Source organism: Mobula hypostoma, chromosome 6 (assembly GCF_963921235.1).
Source record: "Mobula hypostoma chromosome 6, sMobHyp1.1, whole genome shotgun sequence".
Lineage (NCBI taxonomy): Eukaryota > Metazoa > Chordata > Chondrichthyes > Myliobatiformes > Myliobatidae > Mobula > Mobula hypostoma.
The window spans coordinates 22,937,449-22,963,800 of NC_086102.1; the positions used below are offsets into that span (position 1 = coordinate 22,937,449).

The following is a 26,352-nucleotide window of genomic DNA, read 5'->3' on the forward strand; positions in this document are numbered from 1 at the left end:
GATCAAGTATGTTAGAATACAGGACATTGAGGGTTAATTCAGCCCTCTCCCCAGTCTCAGTCACTTGCAATTGGTGGTTATATTTTGGAACACGAACCAGCTCTAGCGTTAGGGTCATAAGGCTGATTAACAATTTCCATCCAATCATAAGTCCATAAAGATACAGGAGCAGAATTAGGCCATTTGACCTATCGAGTCTGCTCTGCCATTTCATCATGGCTGATCCATTTTCTTCTCAGACCCAATCTCCTGCCTTCCCCCTCATATCCTTTCCTGCCCTGACCAATCAAGAATCTATCAGCCTCTACCTTAAACATACATAAAGACTTGGCCTTCACGGCTGCCTGTGGCAATGAATTCCACAGATTCACCACTCTCTGGCTGGAAAAAATCCTCCTCATCTCCATTCTTAAAAGAATGCCGCTCTATTTTGAGGCTGTCCTCTGGTCTTAGACAATCTCACCATAGGAAACATCCACTCTATCAAGGCCTGTTCGATAGGTTTCAATTAGGTCACCCCTCATTCTTCTAAATTCCAGTGAATACGGGCCAGAGTCATCAAATGCTCTTCATATGACAAGCCATTCAATCCTGGAATCATCCTTGTAAACCTCCTTTGAACCCTCTCCAGTTTCAGCACATCCTTTCTAAAATAATGTGTCCTCTTGAAATGAATGCGAACATCTCACTTGCCTTCCTTACCACAGACTCAACCTGCAAATTAACCTTTAGAGAATTCTGCACAAGGACTCCCATATCCCTTTGCACCTCAGTTTTTGTATTTTCTCTCCATTTAGAAAATAGTCTACCCTTTCATTTCTTCTACCAAAGTGCATGACCATACACTTCCCTTCTGTAGCTTCCCCATTCCCTCAAAACTACCTGTTCCTCCATCTATCTTCGTATCGTCTGCAAACTTTGCAACAAAGCCATTAATTCCATCATCCAAATCATTGACCTATGACATAAAAAGATTCAGCCCCAACACAAACCCCTGTGGAACATCACTAGTCACTGGCAGCTAGCCAGAAAAGGCTCCCTTTATTCCCACTTTTGGACTCCTGCCAATCAGCCACTGCTTTATCCATGCTAGAATTTTTCCTGTAATATCATGGGCTCATACCTTGTTAAGCAGCCTTATGTGTGGCACCTTATCAAAGGCCTTCTGAAAATCAAAGTACACAACATCAACTGATTCTCTTTTGTCTATCCTACTTGTTATTTTTTCAAAGAATTCCAACAGATTCGTTAGGCAAGATTTTCTCGAGGAAACATTGCTGACTACGGCTTATTTTATCATGTGCCTCTAAGTACCCTGAAACCACGTCCTTATCAATATCTTCCACTGAGGTCAGACTAACGGGCCTATAATTTTATTTCTTCTGCCTGTTTCCCTTCTTGAAGAGTGGAGTGATATTTGTAATTTTCCAGTCTTCTGGAACCATCCCAGAATCTAATGATTATTGAAAGATCATTACTAGTGTCTTCACAGTCTCTTTCAGAACCCTGGGGTGTACACCATCTGGTCCAGGTGATTTATCTACCTTGCGTTCCCCAAGAACCTTCTCTCCAGCAATGGTAACTTCAGACACTTCATGGCCACTGACACCTGGAACTTCCACCATTCTGCTAGTGTTTTCTGCAGTGAAGACTGATACAAAATACAAACATACTTATTCAGTTCGTCTGCCATTACCTTGTCCCCCATTACTACCTCTCCAACATTGTTTTCCAATATCCACTCTTGCCTCTCTTTTACACTTTATGTATCTGAAGAAACTTTTGGTATCCTCTTTAGTATTATTGGTAAGCTTATTTTCATATTCGATTTTTACCTTCTTCATGACTTTTTTTTTAAGTTGACTTCTGTTGGTATTTAAAAGCTTCCCAATCCCCTAACTTCCCAATGATTTTTGCACTACTATATGCCCTCTCTTTGGCTTTTATGTGGGCTTTGGCTTCCCTTGTTAGAAATGGTTGTTCATCTTTCCTTTTAGAATACTTATTCCTCTTTGGGGTGTATACATCCTATGCCTTCTGAATTGCTTCCAGAAATTCCAGCCATTGCTGCTTTGCCATCATCCCTGCCAGTGTTCTTTTCCACTCAATTCTGGCCAACTTCTGTCCAATGCCCATGTAATTTCTTTTACTTCCAATCCTTGGCTGAGATACTCTAACAAACCAGCATGTCTCTCTGATTTTCTATGCATTTGCTGATTACATTCCCGGTTTGCTAAGTTGAACAGCAATATGTTAGGGGAGAGACTGGCCAGATTTATTCCTTGGAACATAGGAGTCACCCCATAAAACTGTTTAAAATTTTGTGAGGCATAGTTGGTGTGGATGGTATTATTCTTTTTCCAAGGGCAGGGGAGCCTAAAACTAATGGGTAAAAAGTAGGTTTTGGGTGAGGGGATAGATTGAAAGGGGACCTAAGGGGTAATGTTTTCACACAGAGGGAATCAGAATCATAAACAGAGTCAGGCTTATTATTACTGATAAATGCCCCGAAATTTGATGTTCTGTGGCAGTACAGTATAAGCCATTAAAAAATTACTGTAAATTACAATAAATTAGCAGTGCAAAGAATGAATAATGAGGTAGAAATGAAGTGTTGCGTACATGGAGCGAGCTGCCAGACAAAGTGATTGAAGCAGGTACAATAGAATCAATCAAGAAACATTTGGGCAGGTACATGGAGCTGTGGGGTTTAGAGGGAAGATAGGCTGAATGCAGGAAAGTGGGTCTGGATGGGCAGAATGGCTTGTATTATTCATCATCATTATGTGCCCTGTCCGACAACGTGGGTGACCACGGGTGTTCTTGGCATACTTTTTTTTTATAAACAGAAGTGGTTTGGCATTGCCTTCTTCTGGGCAGTGACTTTACAAGACAGGTGATCCCAGCTATTATCAATACACTTCAGAGTCAGTGGTCGCATAACTAGGACTTGTGATGCGCACCAGCTGCTCCCACAACCAACCATCACCTGCTCACACGGCTTTACGTGTCCCTGATCAAGTGGTTAAGCAGGTGCTATACCTTGCCCAAGGGGTACCTGCAGGCTCGTGGAGGGAAGGAGCACCTTATACCTCCCTTGGTAGAGATGCACCTCCAGCCCGCCACTCATATGATTATTAAATACTTTAATTTTCTGCTCAGCGATAACACCTTCATTCTAAGAATACGAGCATGTGCAATCTAGCCTGGTAATACCAGTGCCATACCGAAAGAGCACTGCACGGTTTGGAGATCCAGCTTTCAATTGAGCAGTGAAACCAAATCTCTAGGAGCTCCTTCAGGTCCCAGAACAAGCAAATCAGCTTTGAAGAACAGGGAACTTACCACCACTTTCTGGAAAACATTCAACTCACTAATTGCTCACTATTCTTTATGGGAGCCTGCTGTGTATTGTGGCTGCCAGACTTCTTACCTTCTCATAGTGACTGTGCTTGAGAATTACTCCTGTGGCTGTGAGGCCTTCCGAACATCCAATGGTTATGAGAATTCCCATTATCCAAAGTTTATTATTTCTGCCTTCTGTGTTAATAGTTTGGGAGAACGTCAGCAGTGTTTCCTCATTGCAATGTGCCTCTTGAGAATAAGACTTTGTACAGTAGCATGTCTGTGCCAATAAATGGTGCTGCATTAAGCTTTGCTTCAGTGAAGCAAGTCACAGTATTTCAGAAATAATCTAATTCATTAAAAAAGCACTAAGACGCCAAAAAACCTACAAATATTCATTGTATAATTATTTGCATTAGACAGATATAGTTCAGACTTTTCACACATTCATTTTACTCATATGTCTCTAGTTCCATAGATGTTATTGCCCATCCTGAACTCTGCTTTATGTAAGGGCTGTTTCAGGGGCCAGCCAACTATTAATCACCCTGATGCAGGGCTAGGGGCCACACCTAGACTAAACTGGAATATAAAAATGAGCAGAATTAGTCCATTCAGCCCCTTGGAGTCTGCTTCACCATTCCATCATGGCTGATTTACTATCCCTCAACCCCATTTTCTTGCCTTCTCCCCAGATGCCCTTCCTAATCAAGAACCTATCACCTCTACTTTAATGACTAGGCCTCCATAGCCATCTGTGGCAATGAATTACACAGATTCACCACCCTCTGCTATAGAAATTCCTCATCTCTGTTCTAAAGGGACATCCTTTTTTGAGGCTGTGGCCTCCGATCCTAGACTCACCCACAACAGGAAACATCCTCTCCAGATCCAGTCTATTTCTCCAGATTGAGCAGGAAAACTGACTTCTCTCACTGAACAGTACCTGTAAGGTTTTTTGATAACATCCTTGCATCTCTAATGCTCTCTATTACTGATCAAGGTTTTCCACTGAGACACAAAAGACAGCAGACGCCGGAATCTGGAGCATCAAACTTTGAGGAACTCCATGGGTAGGCAGCATCTGTGGGAGGAAATGACTTCTGGATGGTCCAGGTCAAAACCCTGCACCAGGACTGAGTAACACACAAAATACTAGAGGAACTCAGCAGGCCAGGCAACATCTATAGAAAAGACATTTCAGGCCAGGGCCCTGCAGCTGGACTGGAAAGGAAGAGAGAAGACACCAGAACAAAATGGTGGGGCGGGGTAGGGAAGGAGGAGGAGGATAGCTAGAAGGTGACAGGTGGGTGGGAAAGGTAGGAAATTGGAGAGGAAGGAACCTGATTGGAGAGGAGAGTGGACCATGGGAGAAAGGAAAGGAGGAGGTGATAGGCAGGTGGCAAGAGGCCAGAGCCCAGAATGGGGAATAGAATATTTTTTTTTAAACCAGAAGGAGAAATTGATATTCATGCCATGAGGTTGGAAGCTACCCAAATGGAATACAAAGTGTTGTTCTTCCACCCCGAGGGTGGCCTCATCTTTGTACTAGAGGCGGCCATGGACTGACATGTTGGAACAGGAAGGGGAAAATCAGAATCAAAATGTTTAGCTACCAGAAAGCTCCGCTTTTGACAGATGGAGCAGCAGTGCTCGATGAAGTGGGCCCCCATTTACAACAGGTTTCACCAATGCAGAGGGAGCCACATTGGAAGCTGGACACAATAGACAACCCCAGCAGGACTGAGAGTGGAGAGGCAAGATAGCCAGCACAGAGAAGGGAACAGAAGAATTGCAAAGCAATAGGTGGACTAAGGAGGGGTGTGAGAGGACAGGCAGGAAGTATGAGGTAGGGGAGGGGAGGTGAGGTGAGGTTTGGTAGAGTTGGAAAACAGCAGCAGCTATATAATAGATAGAAGGAGCACAAGTTTAGAAAACAATAGATGGAAAAAGGCTGGGGGGAGTGTGAAAATGGGAGATAGCAGATGGAGAGAGACAAGTAGAAACAAAGTGCTATACAATCACACTCAACTCAAGCCACTTCCTATCCATTTCACCCACAGAGGCTGCAGGACAAATCAGAATATTATTGACAGAGTCTCCAGATTTAACAAACCCAGAACTGGCAGCTACTCCAGCCAAAGTCTGATCCTACCAACCAGGGTCAGTGTTTGTGGAGAATGGTGTCACATTATCATGTCTGCCTACAATTGTCCCTAGTAGGCCCACACAGTTCACAGGTATTCATACTCTCCTGGGTTCATGAAAGCTCAATCATACTGTAACAAGAGAGCTATGGGTGGCAGTGAACCCAAATGCAGAGTCAGGTCAAGAATTAACTCAAACACAAAATAAACAAGGCAACCCAAACAAAATCCAAAGCCTAAAACATAGTGCTAGAAATGGAAAACTTACCATTAGCACTGAGTGGTCCAGCCTCAGGCCTTTAAGTACAGACTTTCCATGAAACATAGAAACATAGAAAATAGGTGCAGGAGTAGGCCATTTGGCCCTTTGAGCCTGCACCACCATTTATTATGATCATGGCTGATCATCCAACTCAGAACCCCGCCCCAGACTTCCCTCCATACCCCCTGACCCCTGTAGCCACAAGGGCCATATCTAACTCCCTCTTAAACATAGCCAATGAACTGGCCTCAACTGTTTGCTGTGGCAGAGAATTCCACAGATTCACCACTCTCTGTGTGAAGAAGTTTTTCCTAATCTCGGTCCTAAAAGGCTTCCCCTCTATCCTCAAACTGTGACCCCTTGTTCTGGACTTCCCCAACATCGGGAACAATCTTCCTGCATCTAGCCTGTCCAATCCCTTTAGGATCTTATACGTTTCAATCAGATCCCCCCTCAATCTTCTAAATTCCAACGAGTACAAGCCCAGTTCATCCAGTCTTTCTTCATATGAAAGTCCTGCCATCCCAGGAATCAATCTGGTGAACCTTCTTTGTACTCCCTCTATGGCAAAGATGTCTTTCCTCAGATTAGGGGACCAAAACTGCACACAATACTCCAGGTGTGGTCTCACCAAGGCCTTGTACAACTGCAGTAGAACCTCCCTGCTCCTGTACTCGAATCCTCTCGCTATAAATGCCAGCATACCATTCGCATGCCAGCATACCATTCGCTGGAATGTGGCAAGCCATAATTGGCAGTCGGAGTCTTAAAGGGAGGCTGGCAGATAACCACACTCCAGGGAACTGGAGCACCGAAACTGTTCAGTCGGGACCATGTCACCATGGACTGCACAGGCTTCCTCGGGGTCCTCCAATTTCCTCCAACAATCCAAAGTACTTAATTATTTCATTACTAATTAGAAGTAATTAACATACTAGGTAAGCTAATTGGTACCTTGTCCCATGATTAGGTTAGGGTTAATTGTTTCGTGGGGTTGCTGCCACAGCATGACTTGAAGGGGTAGAAGGGCCCACTCTGCACTGTATGAATAATATTTTAGCTTTCATCTGAAACTTATGATCTCTAGATCTCTAGATTCACTCTCACCAAGCCTGCGGGGAAAGCCTCCATTCATTCACCCTATCTACACCCCTCATACTTCTGTATAGTAGAATCTGAATCTGAACCAGCTTTAATATCACTGACATACGTCTTGAAATTTGTTACTGTGGCAACAGTACAGTGCAATACATAATAAAAAAATATATAAATTACAGTAAGAAATATATATACAAGTAAATTAAGTAAGGGTGCAAAAAGTGAACAAAAAAAGGAAAAAATAGTGAGGTAGTGTACATGGATTCATTGTACATTCAGAAATCTGATGGCAGAGGGGGAGAAGCTGTTTCTAAAACATTGGGTGTGTGCCTTTAGGCTCCTGTACCTTCTCTGTGATCGCAGTAATGAGAAGAGGACATGTCCTGGGTGAAGGGTGTCCTTAATGACAGATGCCATCTTTATTGAGGCATTGCCATTTGAAGGTGCCCTAGATGCTGGCGAGGCTAGTGCCCATGATGGAGCTGGTTGAGGTTTATAAGTTTCTGCATTTTCCAATGATCCTGTGCAGTGGCCCCTCCATCCCAACGGTGATGCAACCAGCTGGAATGTTCTCTACAGTACATCTGTAGAAGTTGTAGTGACGTACCAAGTCTCCTCAAACTTTTACCATTTCCACTGCTGATCTCTCGATGACTTCCCTCAACTTCTCCTTCTGAAATCCACAATCAATGATTTAGTCTACCTGACAATGAGTGCAAGGTTGTTGCAGTACTCAACCAGCTGATCTATCTCACTGCTAAATGCTTCCTCGTCACCATCTGAAATTCTGCCAACAGTAGTTGTGTTATCAGCAAGTGGTGTTTGAACTGTGCCTAGCTATACAGAATGGCTGTATAGAAGGTATAGCAGTTGGCTCAACTTGCATCCTTGAGGTGCACCAGTGTTGATTGTCAGTGAGGAGGAGATGTTATTTCCCATCCGCACTGTGTTCTCCTGATGAGGAAGTCAAGCAGGGCGAAGTGCAGAGGCCCAGGTTTTGGAGCTTGTGGCTTGGTACTGAGTGTATGATGGTGTTGAACCCTGTGCTGTAATCATTAAACGCAGCTTCACGTACAGTAGGCATTGTTATTTTCCTTGTGATCCAAGGCTGAGTGGAGAGCCACTGAGATTGCATCCACTGTAGACCATTCGGTTGGCACAGGTTTTCAAAACCCTACCAGGTACGCCATCGGGGCCCGACGCCTTGTGAGGGTTCACCCTCTTGAAAGACATTGGCCTTTGAGACAGAGATCACCGGGTCACCAGAGCTGCATGGATTCGCACAGGAGTAGCTTTATTCACTCTTTCAAAATGTGCATAAAAGACATTGAGCTCATCTGGGAGTGAGGCATCACAGACTTTCATGATGTTAAATTTCACCTTATAGGAAGTAATGGCCTGCAAGCTCTGCCAGAGCTGACGTATAACTGATTCCATCTCTAACTTCAATTGGAATTGTTCATTCGCTCTTAAAATAGCCTCTTGTAGACCATGTGTGGACTTCTTGAATGGTTATGGATCACTGGTCTTGGATGCCAAATATCTAGCCCTATATGAGATCTCCCCTCATTCTCCTGTGCTTCTAGGAATAAAGTCCAAAACTATTCAACCTTTCCCTACAACTCAGATCCTCAAGTCCTTATAAATTTTCTCTGTACTCTTTCAATCTCATTGATGTAGGGAGGTGAGCCAACCTTGTAACCTAGTCTAAGATCAATCTAACTTTTCTTTGCGACATTGCCCCCATTGTCCTATTATCCATGTGTCTTTCTAAGAGTTGCTCCGAAAGGATCTGTCTCTACCGCCATCCCTGACAGGATGTTCTTTGCACTCACCATTCTCTGTATAAAGAACTTACCTTTGTATCTCCTTATACCTGTACTTTCCTCCAATCATCCTAAAATTGTGCCCCTGTGGTATTAAGCATTTTGTCCCTGGGAAATGTATCTGGTTATCCACCCAATCTATGCCTCTTCTCCTCTTCTACACCTCTGTCAAGTCACCTCCTAGCTTCTGTCACTGCAAGAAGAAAAACCCTAGCTTGCTCAGCCTATCTTCATAAGACATGCCATCTAGTCCAGGTAAATCTCTCTGCATTTTCTCTAAAGCTTCCACATCTTTCCTATAAAAAGGTCTACAATGAGGTCGAGGAACGAGAGTCCATTCACATTGGGCCAGTGCAGAAAGGTGGTTAGATAGCAACGGGCTTCCAAAAGCCATTATCATCCTCTTTGTCCCATCCAATTATGGAGAAGAATTGAAATGTGGAAATTCTTTCATAGCTTCTGTTCCAAAGCTTGTAGTCAGTGTGGCAGAATGCCCAAGGAGTAATACAGGAGTTAAAGGTCTCTCGTCAGCACCAAAAATCTCAGTACATTGAACAAAAACTCCTATCTCTATAGAAACACATGGCAGTATATTAACACTCTCTATCACTAGTAAGAGGTTTGAACCACTGATCATTTCTATACATAGATACATTTTTAACAGCAGGGGATGAAGCAATCCAATTCCACACAAGTTAATGGAAAGAGATTTTAAGTGCCTGTTTGCAGCAATCTTCCATTATTACAACCATAACTCATTAAACTCTTATCAATTGTGAATTACAGAGGCGGCCTATCTAATATATATTGTGAATTCCCACAAAATTAACTATGGAATGCAAAGTTAATTATAGGTGGGGAGGGGAAATTGCTGCTTCTTGTACCATCACTCACATTTTGTGTTCAGTCCTCCTGCAAGGTGAAACTCTGTTTGTCTGAATTATTATTGCAATATCGTTGTAAAGGAAAGCAAAACTCCTTGAATTTATATAAGGGCTCTTATGACTATGCGACGTCTTTAAACCCTTTACAGCCAATTAAGTTCCTGTGATTTACTGCTACGGATAAATGCATCAAATAGCTTACAAATTCAAAGGTCCCACAAACAGAATGAATGACCTGACAGTCTGTTTTGGATATTTCACTTGAGGGATAAATAATAGCCAGGACAAATTTTGCTTCTTAATCATCATTGTGTGACTAACCTCAGCAGCTTGGTTTAGATGAATGAGAAACCAGCATTCAGTAGGTCAGATCTGCTGGGTTGTGCAGAAAAATTCACTTCAATTAACTAATTTTGTCAATTCCTTTCTACTTCCTCGTGGGTAGTTCCCAATACTGGGAAATCTGGACTTAATTGACCAACCACAGTTCACTGTAGCAGAACATTATTTTGCTGTAAAGTGATCCACTGCTGTGTTGTTTGGAATTGAAGACCATAAGATATAGGAGCAGAAGTAGGCCATTCAGCCCATCGAGTCGGTTCCGTGATTCAATCATGGACTGATCCAATTCTTCCAGTCATCCCCTCTCCCCTGCCTTCACCCCATACCCTTTGATGCCCTGGCTAATCAAGAACTTATCTATCTCTGCCTTAAGTACACCCAATGACTTGACCTCCACAACCACTCATGGCAACAAATTCCATGGGTTTATGACTCTCTGACTGAAGTAATTTCTCCGCATCTCAGTTCTAAATGGACGTCCTTCAATCCTGAAGTCGTGCCCTCTTGTCCTAGAATCCCCTACTATGGGAAATAACTTTGCCTTGTCTAATCTGTTCAGGCCTTTTAACATTCAGAATGTTTCTATGAGATCCCCCCTCATTTTCCTGAACTCCAGGGAATACAGCCCAAGAGCTGCCAGACGCTCCTCGTACGGTAACCCGATCATTCCTGGAATCTTTCTCGTGAATCTTCTCTGAGCCCTCTCCAATGTCAGTATATCATTTCTAAAATAAGGAGCCCAAAACTGCAAGTGTGGTCTCATGAGTGCCTTTATAGAGCCTCAACATCATATCCCTGCTCTTATATTCTATACTTCTAGAAATGAATGTCAACATTGCACTCTCCTTCTTCACAACCGACTCAACCTGGAGGTTAACCTTTAGGGTATCTTGCACAAGGACTCCCAAGTCCCTATGCATCTGTGCATTTTCAATTCTCTCCCCATCTAAATAATAGTCTGCCCATTTATTTCTTCCTCCAAAGTGCATGACCATACACTTTCTAACATTGTATTTCATTTGCCACTTCTTTGCCCATTCCCCAAAACTATTTAAGCCTTTCTGCAGGCTCTCTGTTTTCTCATCACTACCTGCTCCTGCACTTATCTTTGTATCATCAGCAAATTTAGCCACAAATCCATTAATACTGTAGTCCAAATCATTGACATACATCGTAAAAAGTAGCGATCCCAACACTGACCCCTGTGGAACTCCATTGGTAATCGGCAGCCAGTCAGGATAGGATCCCTTTATTCCCACTCTCCATTTTCTATCGATCAGATAATACTCCACCCATGCTAGTAACTTCCCTGTAATTCCATGGGCTCTTATCTTGTTAAGCAGCCTCCTGTGCGGCATCTTGTCAAGGGCCTTCTGAAAATCCAAGTACTCCACATCTACTGCATCTCCTTTGTCTACCCTGCTTGTAATTTCTTCAAAAAATTGCAGTAGATTTGTCAGGCAGGATTTTCCTTTCAGGAAACCATGTCGGCTTTGGCCTTTCTTGTCATGTGCCTCCAGGTACTCTGTAATCTCATCCCTAACAATCGATTCCAGCAACTTCCCAACCAATGATGTCAGGCTAACAGGTCTATAGTTTCCTTTCTGCTGCCTCCCACCTTTCTTAAATAACGGAGTAACATTTGCAATTTTCCAGTCATCCGATACAATACCAGAATCTATCGATTCTTGAAAGATCATTGTTAATGCCTCCGCAATCTCTCCAGCTACTTCTTTCAGAACCCGAGGGTGCATTCCATCAGGTCCAGGAGATTTATCTACCTTCAGATCATTAATCTTCCTGAGCACCTTCTCAGTCATAATTTTCACTGCACAAACTTCACTTTCCTAACACTTTTGGATGTCCGGTATACTGCAGACTTATTCCACTGTGAAGAGTGATACAAAATATGCATTCAGTTCCTCTGCCATCTTGGCATCTCTCATTACAATATCTCCAGCGTCATTTTGTGTTGGTCCTATATCTACCCTTGACTCTTTTTTACCCTTTATATACTTTAAAAAGCTTTTAGTATCTTCTGTGATATTAGTCGCCAGCTTCCTTTCATAATTCATCTTTTCCTTATGCAAGTTTTTAAAAGCTTCCCAATCCTCTCTTCCCACTAGCTCTGGCTTCCTTGTATGCCCTCTCTTTTGCTTTTACTTTAGCTCTGACTTCACTTGTCAGTCACGTTAGTGCCCTTCCCTTTGAAAATTTCTTCTTATTTGGAATATGCCTTGCACTTCCCTCATTTTTTGCAGAAACTCCAGCCATTGCTGCTCTGCTGTCCTTCCTGAAAAGTCCTTTTCCTGTCAACTTCAGTCAGTTCCCCCTCATGCCATTGTAACTTCCTTTATTCCACTGAAATACCGACACATTAGATTTTATTTTTTCCCTCTCAAATTTCAATGTGAACTCGATCATATTGTGATCACTGTTCCCTCAGGGTTCCTTAAACTTAAGCTCTCTTATCACCACTGGATGATTGCACAATTTATTTAATTCTGCTGTGTATTTGATTCCATTTTAGGATAAGGTATCTTAAAAGGAGAGCAAGATCTTTTCAGGTCATTTCAGTTAGACATTTCACATTCCATGCATGGCTACCTCCATTACAGATTCTTCCTCCTTTCCCCCCCAAGATAACACACCTATCACAACATCGAGAGTGCCAACTTACCATAGGGATTAAAACATCAAGTCCTAGTAGCTCTACTTCTTCACCATCTTGCTGAGCACAGCACCAAAACCAATTTTCATGGAACTGTCATGTGTATTTTTAAATTAAAGCATCATGTAAAAAGCACTATTCTCTTGAGTAAGAACAGCAGATAGGCAAATTGGTTCCAAGTTCCTGATGTGTTAAAGCCTTTGCAACATCAACAAGCCACAGCCATGTCATGGAACACACTAATGATGTCCAAGTGCTTGGATAAGTACTGTCCAATGACCGTTATGAAATATAACAGCGTCCCAGCTAAAGAGCCCTGATTAGTTGACAGCCTATTCAACATGCTAAAACATTCTGTTAACCACTGGGTATCATGCCCAAAATGAGTTGTAGTTATTTACCAAGGCATCTGACAGCATCTTCCAAATCCCTGAATTCTACCACAGAAAAAGAACAAATCCAATAGATGCCCATGAAAAGCATAAGGTTCACTTCCAGGCCATCCACCATCCCAATCTGGGAACACGTCCATGGCTGAGTACTGGAAATTACATCAAACAATCCTGAATCTGAATGTTGAATGTTGACATTCCTTCACAGCAAATGGATCTGAATGCTGGAACTCCTGACCCAATAGCACCATGGGAGCACCTTCTCCAGGTCAAGAAAGTCATTGGTTATATTAAAGTAGAAGTTGAGAGGTTCTTAGTTATTAAGGGCATCAAAGGTTACTGGGAGAATGCAGGAGAATGGGATTGAGAGGGATAACAAATTGCTCATGATTAAAAGGTGGATCAAACTTAATAGACAATGGTGGGGGAGTCTAAGACCAGAGGACACAGCCTCAGAATAAACATCCATTTAGAATGGAGATGAGGAGGATTGCTTTAGGCAGAGAGGGGCAAATCTGTGGAATTCATTGCCACGGCTGTGGAGGAGAAGTCATTGGGTCTTCTTAAGGAAGAAGTTGATAGGTTCTTGATTAGTCAAGGCATGAAGGGATACAGAGAGAAGCCAGGAGATTGGGGCGGAGGGGGAGATTGATCAGCCATGACAAAATGGCAGAGCAGACTTGAACGGCCAAGTGGCTATCTTATGGTCTTGTGGTCATGTGGCTGAATGGCCTAATTCTGCACATAGGTCTCATGGTCTAAGTTGCTGTCAAAGTCACATCCCACAAAAATATATATATTTTTAAATACTCTTGGATCAGTCACTTAAAGTTGGGCTGAGATGGCAATAAGACCAGAAGACATAGGAGCAGAATCAGAGATGGCTATAAGACCATAAGACCTAAGATCTAGCTTCTCTCTAAATTTTACTCCCCTTACAACTAACCCCCTTGTTTGGGAACATATTGTCTAACAAGACAACAGCATGATTGTTGCCTCCTGCTCTTAATTTTTATTGCCTCACCTAGTCAATGAGATGTATTTCCATGAAGACCAACTGGGCAGGATGTAGCTTATTTGACACCTGAAACATTTGATGGTAGTTGGCACCTTAATGTCAGTGGGACTTCCATGGAAAAAGAATTAGTTCAGCTATTGTCAGAAGGAACAGCTGAGAGGACATGGAAATGAAGGAAGCTCGTCATTGATACAGAAATTCAAATGATTACTTAGGCATGACATTCAAATTTTCTTTCTAAGGTTCTCAGTTGACCAAATATTTTCCTAATGTAAATGTGTGTCAGCAGTTATGACATTTTGCCAGGGATGTGTTACTATGTGCGTAGTACAAAGACACTCAGCAGTGAACTTTCTAAGAGGTTAACATCTCAGTGAGAACACATACCTTTTAACAATGTACTGCGTGGGGGGAAGCAAGCAAAAGAGAAAACACGCCTGACAGCTGACTTCCAGATGTACACAAACTCCAGCAAGCTTCAGTGCATAGTGATCTAGAGCAGAAAGGAAACAACTTTATGCAAAATTGTCACCTTGTAATTACACACTCGGCTGATATCATTGACAGGAGGGCGTAATTGCTGCATGGAATATTTACAAAGACAGTTTCCACTATTAATCGTGGACTTCAAAATAAGAATGCATGTCTGAATCATCATGTGTACACTGATCTAAATATTCACTTAGCCCACTCCCAGTCCCGACTGGAAGGAAGCAATCTTCTTGTTGTTTGGTGGTGCAGAACACAAACTTTAACTTTGCACTTGGGGACGAGATAACTAAGAACAAAAGCTGTCTGCAGCTGGGGAGGTGTCAAGTGCCATATTGTCCCTACTATAGGTGGTGCATTGGATAGCAAAAGGCAACAGCAGCAACAAGGGCTTTCCAATCATTGGGATGGATCCATGCATGTGGAAAATGCATTTTTTAAAAAAATGGCATTTTGTTTTCTTTTCCAGAGGAAAAACACTGGAGCAAAGTATGGAAAAGAGAAGGCATCAGATGGCAAAGGTAACCAGCTTTAATATTCTACACTTGCATGGCAGAGAATAGTAGAGAAGCTAAGAGGTCTTTAGCACAGGAATTTCTTCATGTTGAAGTGGTTTCTTCACAGTGAAATCTTCACCCAGGTCTTCTAGAACAGAAGAAATATTATTCTCCAATCTGATGGCATGAATATTGGTTTCTCCTTACGGTATCTTTTCCCTCCCTCTCCCCTCTTCCTCCATTCCCTCTCTGGCCTTTTACCTCTTCTTTCAGGTTTTTGCAAATAAAGCAACTTGAGATGTTTTAAGTTTAAGAAAAAACGTAACAACTCATTTATTGTACTCCAAACACTGAACACGAAGCATGGTAAAAGTAATTTACATAGTTACATCATCACGTCAGACCAGCCCCTTAAAGTGAGCCCCAACTCAATGTCGGTGGTTGTGAATTCTGTACATTTCCACCAGTTACATTGCCCTACATTCTCACCTGCCTATCACTTCCCCCTGGATCCCCTCTTCCTTCTCTTTCTCCTACAATCCACTTTCCTCTCCTATCAGATTCCTTCTTCTCCAGCCCTTTACTCTCCCACCTAGCTAACTTCACCCATCATCTTCATCAAAGTTTTCTTCCCCTCCCACAACCATTCTGTTGTCTTCCCCCTTCCTTTCCAGTCCTGAAGAAAGGTCTTGGCGTGAAACGTTGACTGTTTATTCATTTCCGTAGCTGCTGCTGAGTTCCTCCTGCATTTTGTGTGTTGCTTTGAATTTCCAGCATCTGTACAATTTCTTGTCTGTATTACTCCTGAGGCCTGACAGCCTCCAATTTGTCTTCTACCTTCAGGATCATTTAGTGCTAGAGGAACTTATTGCCATGGCTAGTACCAAGTTCCTTTATCACTTATTGAAGTTGCTACACAAAAAATCTGGACACATTTAGAAGTCTAGACATATGTTGGTGCCAGAATATGTGACGGCACTTGCGGGCTGCCGTCTAGCACAGCCTCGGGTGTGTTGGTTTTTAAAGCAAACAATGTCCTTTACTGTATGTTTTCATGTAAACATGATAAATAAACTTGGCTGTTAAATCCTGTTTTAATGACAGTCAGCTGAAACTAATCGGAGTTTCCTGACTGAAGAATATATCACACCCCACCGATTGAAGGGCAAAATTCTTTTTTTCCGCTTGTGGCTGGTTTAACAATCAGCCCAAAGTTTCCAGCTGTGACATGAACAATGAGCATATGGGTGGAATGCCTTAGCACTGCTTGTACACCATGAATGCTCCTTAAAATAATGTTGCAGACATCAATTCCTTGAATCTTCAGTTCTCTTGCTTGCTTTTACATATTCTTTTCCCCCGTTCCAGTGCGTTATTTAGGCAGAATCCACCCTGTCAATTAGTCACTACCTTTATTAAAGAGCAAGAGGTGCCAGTTGAGGTCATTTCTCCCCCTCAGTTGCTCCTCTCTCAGAGTCATTGACTTGAATGAAAGAAAGCCAGATACCAGGAGCTGGTAGAGTAGTGCCAGAGATGGGGGTGGATGGTACAATGTGAGCCTATAGAGGTGGGGTAGAGAGGTTTCCTTGGCTGCTTGCTGTGCAGAACCTACTCTCTCCTTGGCAGTACAGGGTCTGCAAAGAAATGAGTGGTCAGGACCATCACAGATTGCTATGGATCAAGAGATGTGACCCGTAAACCAATGCTGCCAGGGCACAAGCCAGGGTCTGATCAACCCTGGACTGGGCAAGAGTGTTTGATGTTGAAAGACCCGTAAAACACGCTAACCCCAGGTTACATCACACATAATGTGTCCAAGCACATCCTACGATGTACCTCAGCATCAGCTTCCTCCTGGATTTAGTATTCTGGTCACTATAACTAACATTGCTACATTGAAAGGCAATACTTCTGTAGTCCAGAAAATAACTACCAGTTTTCACTGTCAGGTAGGTTCAGAGAAATCGCTACAACACAGAAAGAGATCATTTATTCCAATGAACCATTTCTATATCTCAGCAAGGACTAGCAGAACAGGCTTATTCCTAAGTTCTTTCAATAGTATAGTTTATTTCTCGAGAATCTGTCCAATTTCTTTCAGAAAGTGAAGAGTAAATAGAGTCCCACCAGTCTTTCAGGTTTTGATTTTCCTATCTAGCTACATGAAAATTTTCTTCAGATCACCCCATCTCCTCTGCAACACATTTTCAATCCCTACCCTCTGGACGGGAATGGGTTCCCTCTGTTCACTCTATTCCAACAAGAAAAATCAAACTTTCCATGTAACAGAAATCCCCCATCACTGTAACCATCTCTTTGGCATCTTCTCTATAATCTTTGCTTCCTTGTCATAGTGTGGTGACCAGTATTAGACAGAAACAAGGATCTGTGACAGAGGAGCTAATCTCTGCCCAAACACTTTACACTCTTAACTATCAATCACTTGGTTTCCCATCAGTTTTTGCTTCATGGTAGATGTTTGAAACAAGGAAAGAGATGGAGCATGTTCCAGCAAACAATCAAATTATGGCTGATTTGTGATCTAGCTTCATACTCTTGCCTTTCTCCTTAAAGCCTTTGCTAATTTAACTCTCCCAGACTCGTAAATCAATATCTGACCCACAATTAATTAGCATTTCCTGATGAAAAGTTCATCTTTCTAAAAATCTGGGGTTTTTAATTTCATTCATAAAACATAGAATATTGCAGCATTTCACAGGCTCTTCAGCCTATGATGTTGTGCCGACTTTTAACATACTCTAAGATCAATCTAATCCTTCCCTCCCACATAGCCCTCCATTTTTCTATCATCCATGTGTCTATCTAAGAGTTCCTGAAAATTCCCTGATGTACCTGCCTCTACCATCACCATGGGCAGCATATTCCATGCATCCATCATTTTCTGTGTAAAAAAAAAACATACCTCTGACATTCCCCCCCATACTTTGCTCTAATCACCTTAAAATATGCCTCTCCCCCTCATATTCATCATTTCTGTCCTAGAAAAATGTCTCTGGCTATTCACTCGATCTATCCTGGTATCATCTTGTCCGCCTCTGTCAAGTCACCTCTCAGCCTCCTTTGTTCCAAAGAGAAAGTTTAAAGTTCAAAGTAAATTTATTGTCAAAGTACATATATGTCGCTGTATACAACCCTGAGACTCTTTCTTGCAGTCATACTCAGTAAATGCAAGAAAACACTGTAGAATCAATGAAAGACCACACCCAACAGGATGGACCAACAACTGATGTGCAAAAGACAACAAAATGTGCAAATAAAAAAGTCAAAATAAATAAATAAGCAATAACTATCACGAACTTGAGATTAAGAGTCCTTGAAAATGAGCCCTAGTCCTAGTTCACCCAAACTATCCTCATGCTCTTCAATCCAGGCAGCATCCTGGTAAATCTCCTCTGCACCTTCTGTAAAGCTTCCATATCATTTGTATAATGAGGTGACCAGAAATGAGCACAGTATTCCGAGAATGATCTAACCAGAGTTCTGTAGAGCTGCAACATTACCTTGCTGCTATTGAACTCTGATTAAGGAAGGCTAACACATCATACACCTCTTCAGCATCTTTTCAACCTGCACAGCAACTTTGAGGGATCTGTGGACATGGACCCCAAGATCCCGCTGTTCCTCCACGCTGCTAAGAATCCTCCCACTAACCCTATATTCTCCTTCAAATTTGACCTTCCAAAGTGGATCACTTCGTATTTTTCCAGATTGAACTCCACCTGCCACTTCTCAGCCCAGCTCTGTATCCTACGAATGTCAATATAATCCTTGACCAGCTTCTGCACTATCCACAAAAAAACACTAACCTTCGTGTCACCTGGCTGCATCACAGGCTGCTATGGAAACACCACTGATCTTGAATAGAAAAGCCTACAAAAAGTAATGGATACGACCCAGTTTGTCATGTGTAAAGCTCTCCCCACCACTGAGCACATCTAGACGAAGCATGGTCACAGAAAAGCAGCATCCATCATCAGAGACCCCTACCACCCAGGCATGCTCTCTTCTTGCTGCTGCCATCAGGAGCCTCAGGACTCACACCACCAGGTTCAGGAACAGATATTACCCCTCAACCATCAGGCTCCTGAACCAAAGTGGATAACGTCACTCAACTTCACTTGCCCCAGCATTGAAATGTTTCTACAACCTATGGACTCATTTTCAAGAACTTTTCATCTCATGTTCTCAATATTTATTGCTTATTTATTTCAATCACATGGCGTGTGGCCAAGAGGTTAAGGCATTCTTCTAGTGATCTGAAGGTTGCTAGTTCGAGCCTTGGCTGAGGCAGTGTGTTGTGTCCTTGAGCAAGGTACTCAACTACACATTGCTCTGCGACGACACCGGTGCCAAGCTCTATGGGTCCTAATGCCCTTCCTTTGGAAAACATCGATGGCGTGAAGAGGGGGGACTTGCAGCATGGGTAACTGCCAGTCTTCCATACAACCTTGCCCAGGTCTGCGTCCCGGGAACCTTCCAAGACGCAAATCCATGGTCTCACGAGACTATCGGATGCCTATTTCAATCACAAACAAGAGAGAATCTGCAAATGCTGGAAATCCAAGCAACAAACATAAATTGCTGGAGGAAGTCAGCAGGCCAGGCAGCATCTATGGAAAATCCTGATATAGGGTCTTGCCCTGAAACATCAACTATTTACTCTTTTCTATAGATGATTCCGGGAATTAAGGGGTTAAAATATGAGGAGCGATTGGCTGCTTTGGGCCTGTACTCACTGGAATTTAGAAGAATGGGGGGGGGGGGCGGAATCTCATTGAAACTTACCGAATGTTGAAAGGACAGGATAGGGTGGATGTGGAGAGGATGCTTCCTATGGTTGGGGTATCCAGAACCAGAGGTCACAGCCTCAAAATTGAGGGGCGACCTTTTAAAACAGTGGTAAGGAAGCACTTTTTGAGCCAGAGAGTAGTAAGTCTGTGGAAAGCTCTGCCACAGACTGTGGTGGGGGCCAAATCTGTGAGTATATTTAAGGCAGAAGTTGATCGTTTCCTGATCGGTCAGGGTATCAAACGATTTGGTGAGAAGGCAGGTGTATGGGGTTGAGTGGGATTCAGGATCAACCGTGATGGAATGGCGGAGCAGACTTGATGGGCTGAATGGTCTAATTCTGCCCCTATGTCTAATGGTCTGATGCTGCCTGACCTGCTGAGTTCCTCCAGCATTTTGTGAGTGTTGCTTGTTTATTTATGTATCGTTTTTATTTATTTATTTTTGTATTTGCAGTCTGTTGTCTTTTGTACACTGTTTGAACGCCCAAGATGGTGCGATCTTTTATTGATTCTATTATGGTTATTATTCTATTAGACACTTATTGAGTATACCCACAAGAAAATGAATCTCAGGGCCGTATATGGTGGCATATTTGTACTTTGATAATAAATTTACTTTGAATTTGCTAATGTATCCGACTACTTGCTTATCCAAGACATTTGGATACATCAGAAAGTGCAGAGGTCCCAAAATGGATCACTGTGGAACAGGACTGCTCACCCAACACTAGGTAGGATATGCTCCATCCACAACCACCCCTCTGCAAGCCAATTCTGAAATGCTTGTAGACAGTTCTCCTAAGGCCTGATTCTGCCCCACATTATCCTAGATTCTGCTATCAGTAAAAATATTTCTCTTCCATTTTCCCCCATTAATTCCATCTGGGCATCATCCTTCACCTCTCCTTTTGGCACTTTCCGCATTCCTGTCCCTCTCCTCATTATACTGGCTATTTTCTCTATCTCAACAGTTCCTTCTCTTCCCCCAAAGGTGCTGCTCAAACAGCTTGTGTTCCTCCAGCAGATTGTTCATTGTTTCTTCATTAGTTCTCCCTAACAATTTGAAAATCATGAATCATGCCAACTCTGGGCTTCTACATATCAGGAATATAACCTTAGTTTATAAAGGTTATAATTTAACCTTTGAAGCCCAGGTAATATTTTAGTAAATCTATGGTGTATGCTCTTCAAAGGAATATATTTTCCTGAAGTGTGTTGTCCACCCCTCTGTACAAAGGTCGTCTTCCTTTAAAACGTTTTGATCATTTTCTCAGCCTCTCAAGAGAGTTTTTAAGATTCAGAAGTCCCTTTACACTACTACTCTGACTAAATACCTCTTTTTTTGGAAATGGCATTAAAGAAACACCAGAAAGAGATTTAAAAAAGAACTTTTGTTGTTTATAAACGCAAGAGATTCTGAAGATGCTGGAAATCCCAAGTAACACATCCAAAATGCTGAAGAAACTCAGCAGGTCAGGCAGCATCTTTGGAGAGGAATAAAGAGATGATGTTTTGGGCCACGACCCTTCAACAGGACTTTTGTTGTCTGTCACCTAATCTGCTGCAGTCAATTACCGGATAAGTAAATATTTAAATAAAAATAATTTTTTAGTGGTACAGCAGAGTAACAGGCCCTTCTGGCTTAATAAGCCTGGGTCGCCCCATTACACCCATGTGACCAATTACCCTCCAACCCACACGTCTTTGGAACGCGGGAGGATACTGGAGCACCCGTAGGAAATTCACGCTGCCGTAGGGAGAATGTACAAACTCATTACAGACAGCGATGGGATTTCAACCTCAGTGACTGGTGCTGTAAGGTAATGCATTAACCCATATGCTATCATGACTCCTGCGTAGTATTTAATATTTAATAATAAATTAGAATACTTAATACTCTAGGTTCTGAATGACCCTGGTGAAGTACAAATTAATATTAAATTTAACAAATAGATCCAAAAATGTTGGAATTAATCAACTTTAAATGGAACAGACTTGCTACACACTGTAGGCAATATAGGAAATTGAGAAATGGGCCATTTGCCGTCCTAGGAATAATTGATTTGTTCTGAGGACAGCCGTAATAAATCTTAGCTATAACATAATGAGGAAGCAGGAGGGCTGTGGTGGGTATGGCTATTGCTGCGTGCTCCGTTCAGCAACTGGAAGCTGAAGAGGGTGGTGAAGGTGGTGTTATCCATAGTATCATCAGAACTGAGAGAGTGAAAGTTCAAAATAAATTAAATCCACCGTTGGAAAGCCATCGTCAGTGAGCAGGCAGATTCCCGTGAGCCTTCTAAAAATAAATGTCACAACGTGTTAAAGCTCCTTCACCCCAGAGCCAGAGCAGTAAATCAGTTTCTTCTTGAGGATCGTTATTCAGTTCACGGAGATTAATTTGCTGAAGCCGTGCTTCTGAGAGGGCAATCGATGAGGATGCAGGCCATGCCTGCCACCGCAAATCAGCAGCAGCAGCAGCAGCAGATCGATTCTGCTTAGAAGTAACCTTTTATACAGCTATTCACACTGTTCGTTCCAGAGATGCTTGGGTTGGGCGCAAGTGAAGGGTTTAAACGGTGGAGGTGACGTCAGGGTAGCCAGAGGTACACTGGCCACCACACTGGTAAAACGGCGCACCCCGCGCCCCTTTAAAAAAAGAAAATCCAGTGCTGAGGCGCGAAATGGGCTTACTCAAGGTGGCAGGCTAGCGGAGTGGTTCGCACAACGCTTTTTCAGTGCCTGCGACCTAGGTTCAATTCCTGCTGCTGTCCGTAAGAAGTTTGTACGATGTCCCTGTGACTGCGTGGGTTTACACTGGCTGCTGAGGTTTCCTGCCACAGTCGGTAGGTTAATTGGATATTGTAAATTGTCCTGTGATTAGACTAGGGGGATTGTTGGGATGTGTGGCTTCAAAGGCCAGGAGGGCCTATTATGTGCTGTATCTCAATAAGTAAAGGAATTCTAATGTCATTGTCAAAGTTGGTCTTCCCTAAACATGGATGGTGCTCAAACTGATTTCTTTGGGAAAGCATTGTCTGTAGCACTCAATGTCTTTTCACTTTCAAACTATTTTCCACCTAAAGAGAACTATTCATGATGAAAATGGTCTCCACCTTCACCAGCCTCTTGTGAATGATTCATATGCCTTGAATACACCAAAACTTTCTACAAAGTCCATTTACGGGGTATCTGCTATATCGTTTCTTTCACCTAGAATAGGTGGGACAGTGGTAAAGCTAATAGAACTGCTATCTTGTGATTCAGTAAGTTAATGACCCCCGTAAATTTCCTATTAAGCAATTTGGGACATACTGAGAAAGAACTGCATTGTGACTCAGTACCTCAAGGGGGCTGAGGGACCTCAGGAGGTCAGTGAGGGGGGATGAATGGGTCAACAATTGGCCAAAGCTGACCTTCCAGTCTTTCCTTCTCCTAGATGTGGCCAGAGCTTCAAAGGAGGACACCGAGGAGTTTGACATTGACCTGGACGCCCCTGAGACAGAGAAGGCTGCTGTCGCTATACAGAGCCAGTTCAGGAAATTTCAGAAGAAGAAACAGGATCCTTCTTAGGATTTCTGCTGGGTGCTGCGAGGCAGCACGTGAACAGACAACTCCCTCAAAGCTTTCTTCTGTGGGTGCATGCAGTAAATAAAAACTCTGCAGTATCTGTGTGTCTTGAATATATACCCTAAAAATGCCTCTGTAATACTCCCCTTAGTTGTTCCCTTGTAACCTATTCACATATTAATAAAATTAGTATTGTACCCAATGCACTTTCAGTGAACTTCTTTCTGAAGTCTGCAGGAGATGTACTGTCTACTGCTCCTCGTGCTACTCCAGTTCAGCTCTCACAGCAGCTCAGTGTAACTGAAGTCACAGGAGACCCCAGACGTGGAATATGGAGCAACAGGTCAACAGCAACAGGAGAAACTCAACAGGTCAGGCAGCATCTCTGGAGAGAAGCTGATGTTTTGGTTTGGGACCCTTTATCTGGACTAGTGGGTCCACAGACCTCTCGGTTAATGATAACGGTCCATGGCATAAAAAGGGTTGGGAAAACCTGATCTGGACTGTAGTTGACTGTCCACTTCCCTCTATAGATGCTGCCTGATCTCCTGAGTCCCTCTCATGCACAAGGTCAAAGTCGAGTTTATTCTCATTTACAAAAGTACATGTACGTATGCAAAGATGCAATCAAAAACTGACCACGGCAGCATCACAGGCATATAGCATTCGATGCACAGCATTCACAAGAAGAGCATAAATTAAACATAAATTATACAAAATTATGCAAGAAAATAACACAATTATAATAAAATCTGTCCATTGACATACAAAGCGATCACAGTGATGCTGCTCTGAGATTGTTTAGGTTGGTTCAAGACACTGAGTCTTTGAAGGGAGGTAATTATATGTCCTCTTCTCATTGATATCATCAGAGAGGAGGTGCAGGAGCCTGAAGACACACACTCAACATTTTAGGAACAGCTTCTACCCCTTCACCATCAGATTTTTGAATGGACAATGAACCCATGAGCACAATCTCACAAAATGTTTCTGCTCTCTTTCTGCAGGGAGCAAAGGGTGTTGGGAGTGGCGAGGGTGGAGTGCCGCGGGAGGGGTGTGGGACAGATGGCAGAGAAGGAGTGCCGGGGTGAGAGATGGTGCAGGTACAGACACATCCAGCTCTGAGACACCTGGCAAGATCATTTGATTCCAAACAATTGGTTTATTGATCATTGCAACTGGTGCTTCCTGCTCCCTCCCCTCCCCCTGCCCCCTCCCCACTCTCAGTCCTCAGTAGAGACCCATATCAGAATCAGGTTTATCATCACTCACATAGGTCATGAAATTTGCTTTTTTTTTGCAGCAATACATAAAATTACTGCAGTACTGTGCATTAGGCTCCCTAGCTCCCTAGCTATATACAGTATGTGTACCTAAGACTTTCTCACAGTGCTGTATGTCTTATAATTTATAGTCTATTAATGTATTGCACTGTAGTGCTGCCACAAATCAGCAAATTTCATGACATATGTCAGTGGTAATAAATTAGATTCTGATTCTATTCTTGAATCTGGTGATTTAGGATTCAGACTTCTGTACCTCCAGCCCTGTTAATAATTGCAAGAAGATGGCATGGAGTGGGTGTTCGGGACCTCTGATGATAGATGTTGCCTTCTTGAGTCAGTGTTTCATGTAGATACTACCAAGGGTGGGGAGTGATGTGCCAGTGATGTACCGGGCTGATTTCACTACTCTCTGCAGCTTCTTACATTCCTGCGCGTTTGAATTGCCATACCAGACCGTGATGCAATCAGGCAGGATATTTTCAACAGTACATCTGCGAAAGTTTGTTAAGATCGTTTGAGTATTTGATGATACGCCAAACCTCCTTAACCTTCTAAAAAAAAAGTAAAGATGCAGTTATTCCTTCCTTATGATTGCATCTGTGTGCTTGGCTCAGGGCAGGATATCTGATATATTAATGGTTTGCACGTAGCTCAGTGCCACTAGATCAGTACGATTCAGATGACTAGTTTCTGGCCAAGAAATCAGTCCTCACAAACAAAAATGCAAGATGAGTTACTTTACATTCCCAAAACTCTGTGATATGCTCTCATTTTCTGTATTTGGCACGTGTACATTTCTGCTCTGTGTTGCTATTGTCCCAGGGTCACACGTAAACCAGACAGGTCAGAGGCAGCAGATTTCTTTCTGTAAAGGGTGATATCTTTCTCTGTCACTATCTATGAAACTAACTGTTTGAAACAAGTTATTTTAATAACTGAACTTAAACATTCCTAACTGCTTTACTGGGTGATGAGTAACGACGGGACCCTTGCTGGCTTCCCTGGATTACTCATCTCATAGTGCAGCTGTTCCTGCCCACCTTGTGATTCCCACCTCAAGGCGAGTAATGACTGCTCAAGCGAGATGCTGGAAATTCACAATGAGAAAAGGAAAATGCTAGCTACCGTCAGCAGGACAGAAATTGTGAGGAGCACGAGGGAGGACACGAGCTAGTAATTCAGGTTTTGAGCTTTCACTGAGTACAGGCAGTGATCCCGTTAAGGTGCACCATAAACCTTCATATCATCACCATTGACCCTTCCATCATCCATCGGAGTTCAACCTTACTATTCACAATAAAACTAATGACTAGGCTCTCTTAACCAAAATCTTTACTGACTTTGGGAATTTATACCTTTAGCCAACAAAAGCAATGCTCAGACCAGCAAGTCAAATCACTTTGTCCACTTTCACTTTTAAAGTCCCCCACTTAGCTGATAGGTAGTGCCCAAACATTCTTCTGATGGACAACCTGAAGAGTTTAATTCTTTTAAATCTGCTAATTAAATTTGCTGATGACACTACACCGATTGGCCTAATCTCAAATAATAACGAGGCAGCTTACAGAGAGGAAGTCATCACCCTGACACAGTGGTGTCAAGAAAACAACCTCTCTCTCAACATTGCAAAAAGAAAGGAGTTGGTTGTGGATTACAGGAGGAATGGAGATGGGCTAACCCCTATTGGCGTCAATGGATCTGGGGTTGAGAAAGTGAA

At 42.7% G+C, this 26,352-nt stretch overlaps 1 protein-coding gene across 1 annotated transcript in view; it reads left to right on the forward strand.

The window, feature by feature from the left end:
- Positions 1 to 23,551, forward strand: part of LOC134347474 (calmodulin regulator protein PCP4-like) — a 120,301-nt gene extending 96,750 nt beyond the window's left edge. The window contains exons 2-4 of the mRNA XM_063049798.1: positions 14,944 to 14,995; positions 20,439 to 20,513; positions 23,219 to 23,551. Coding sequence (XP_062905868.1) covers positions 14,944 to 14,995; positions 20,439 to 20,513; positions 23,219 to 23,352 — 261 coding nt within the window. The 3' untranslated portion in view covers positions 23,353 to 23,551. The remainder of the gene's footprint in view (positions 1 to 14,943; positions 14,996 to 20,438; positions 20,514 to 23,218) is intronic.
- The last annotated feature ends 2,801 nt before the right edge of the window (positions 23,552 to 26,352 follow it).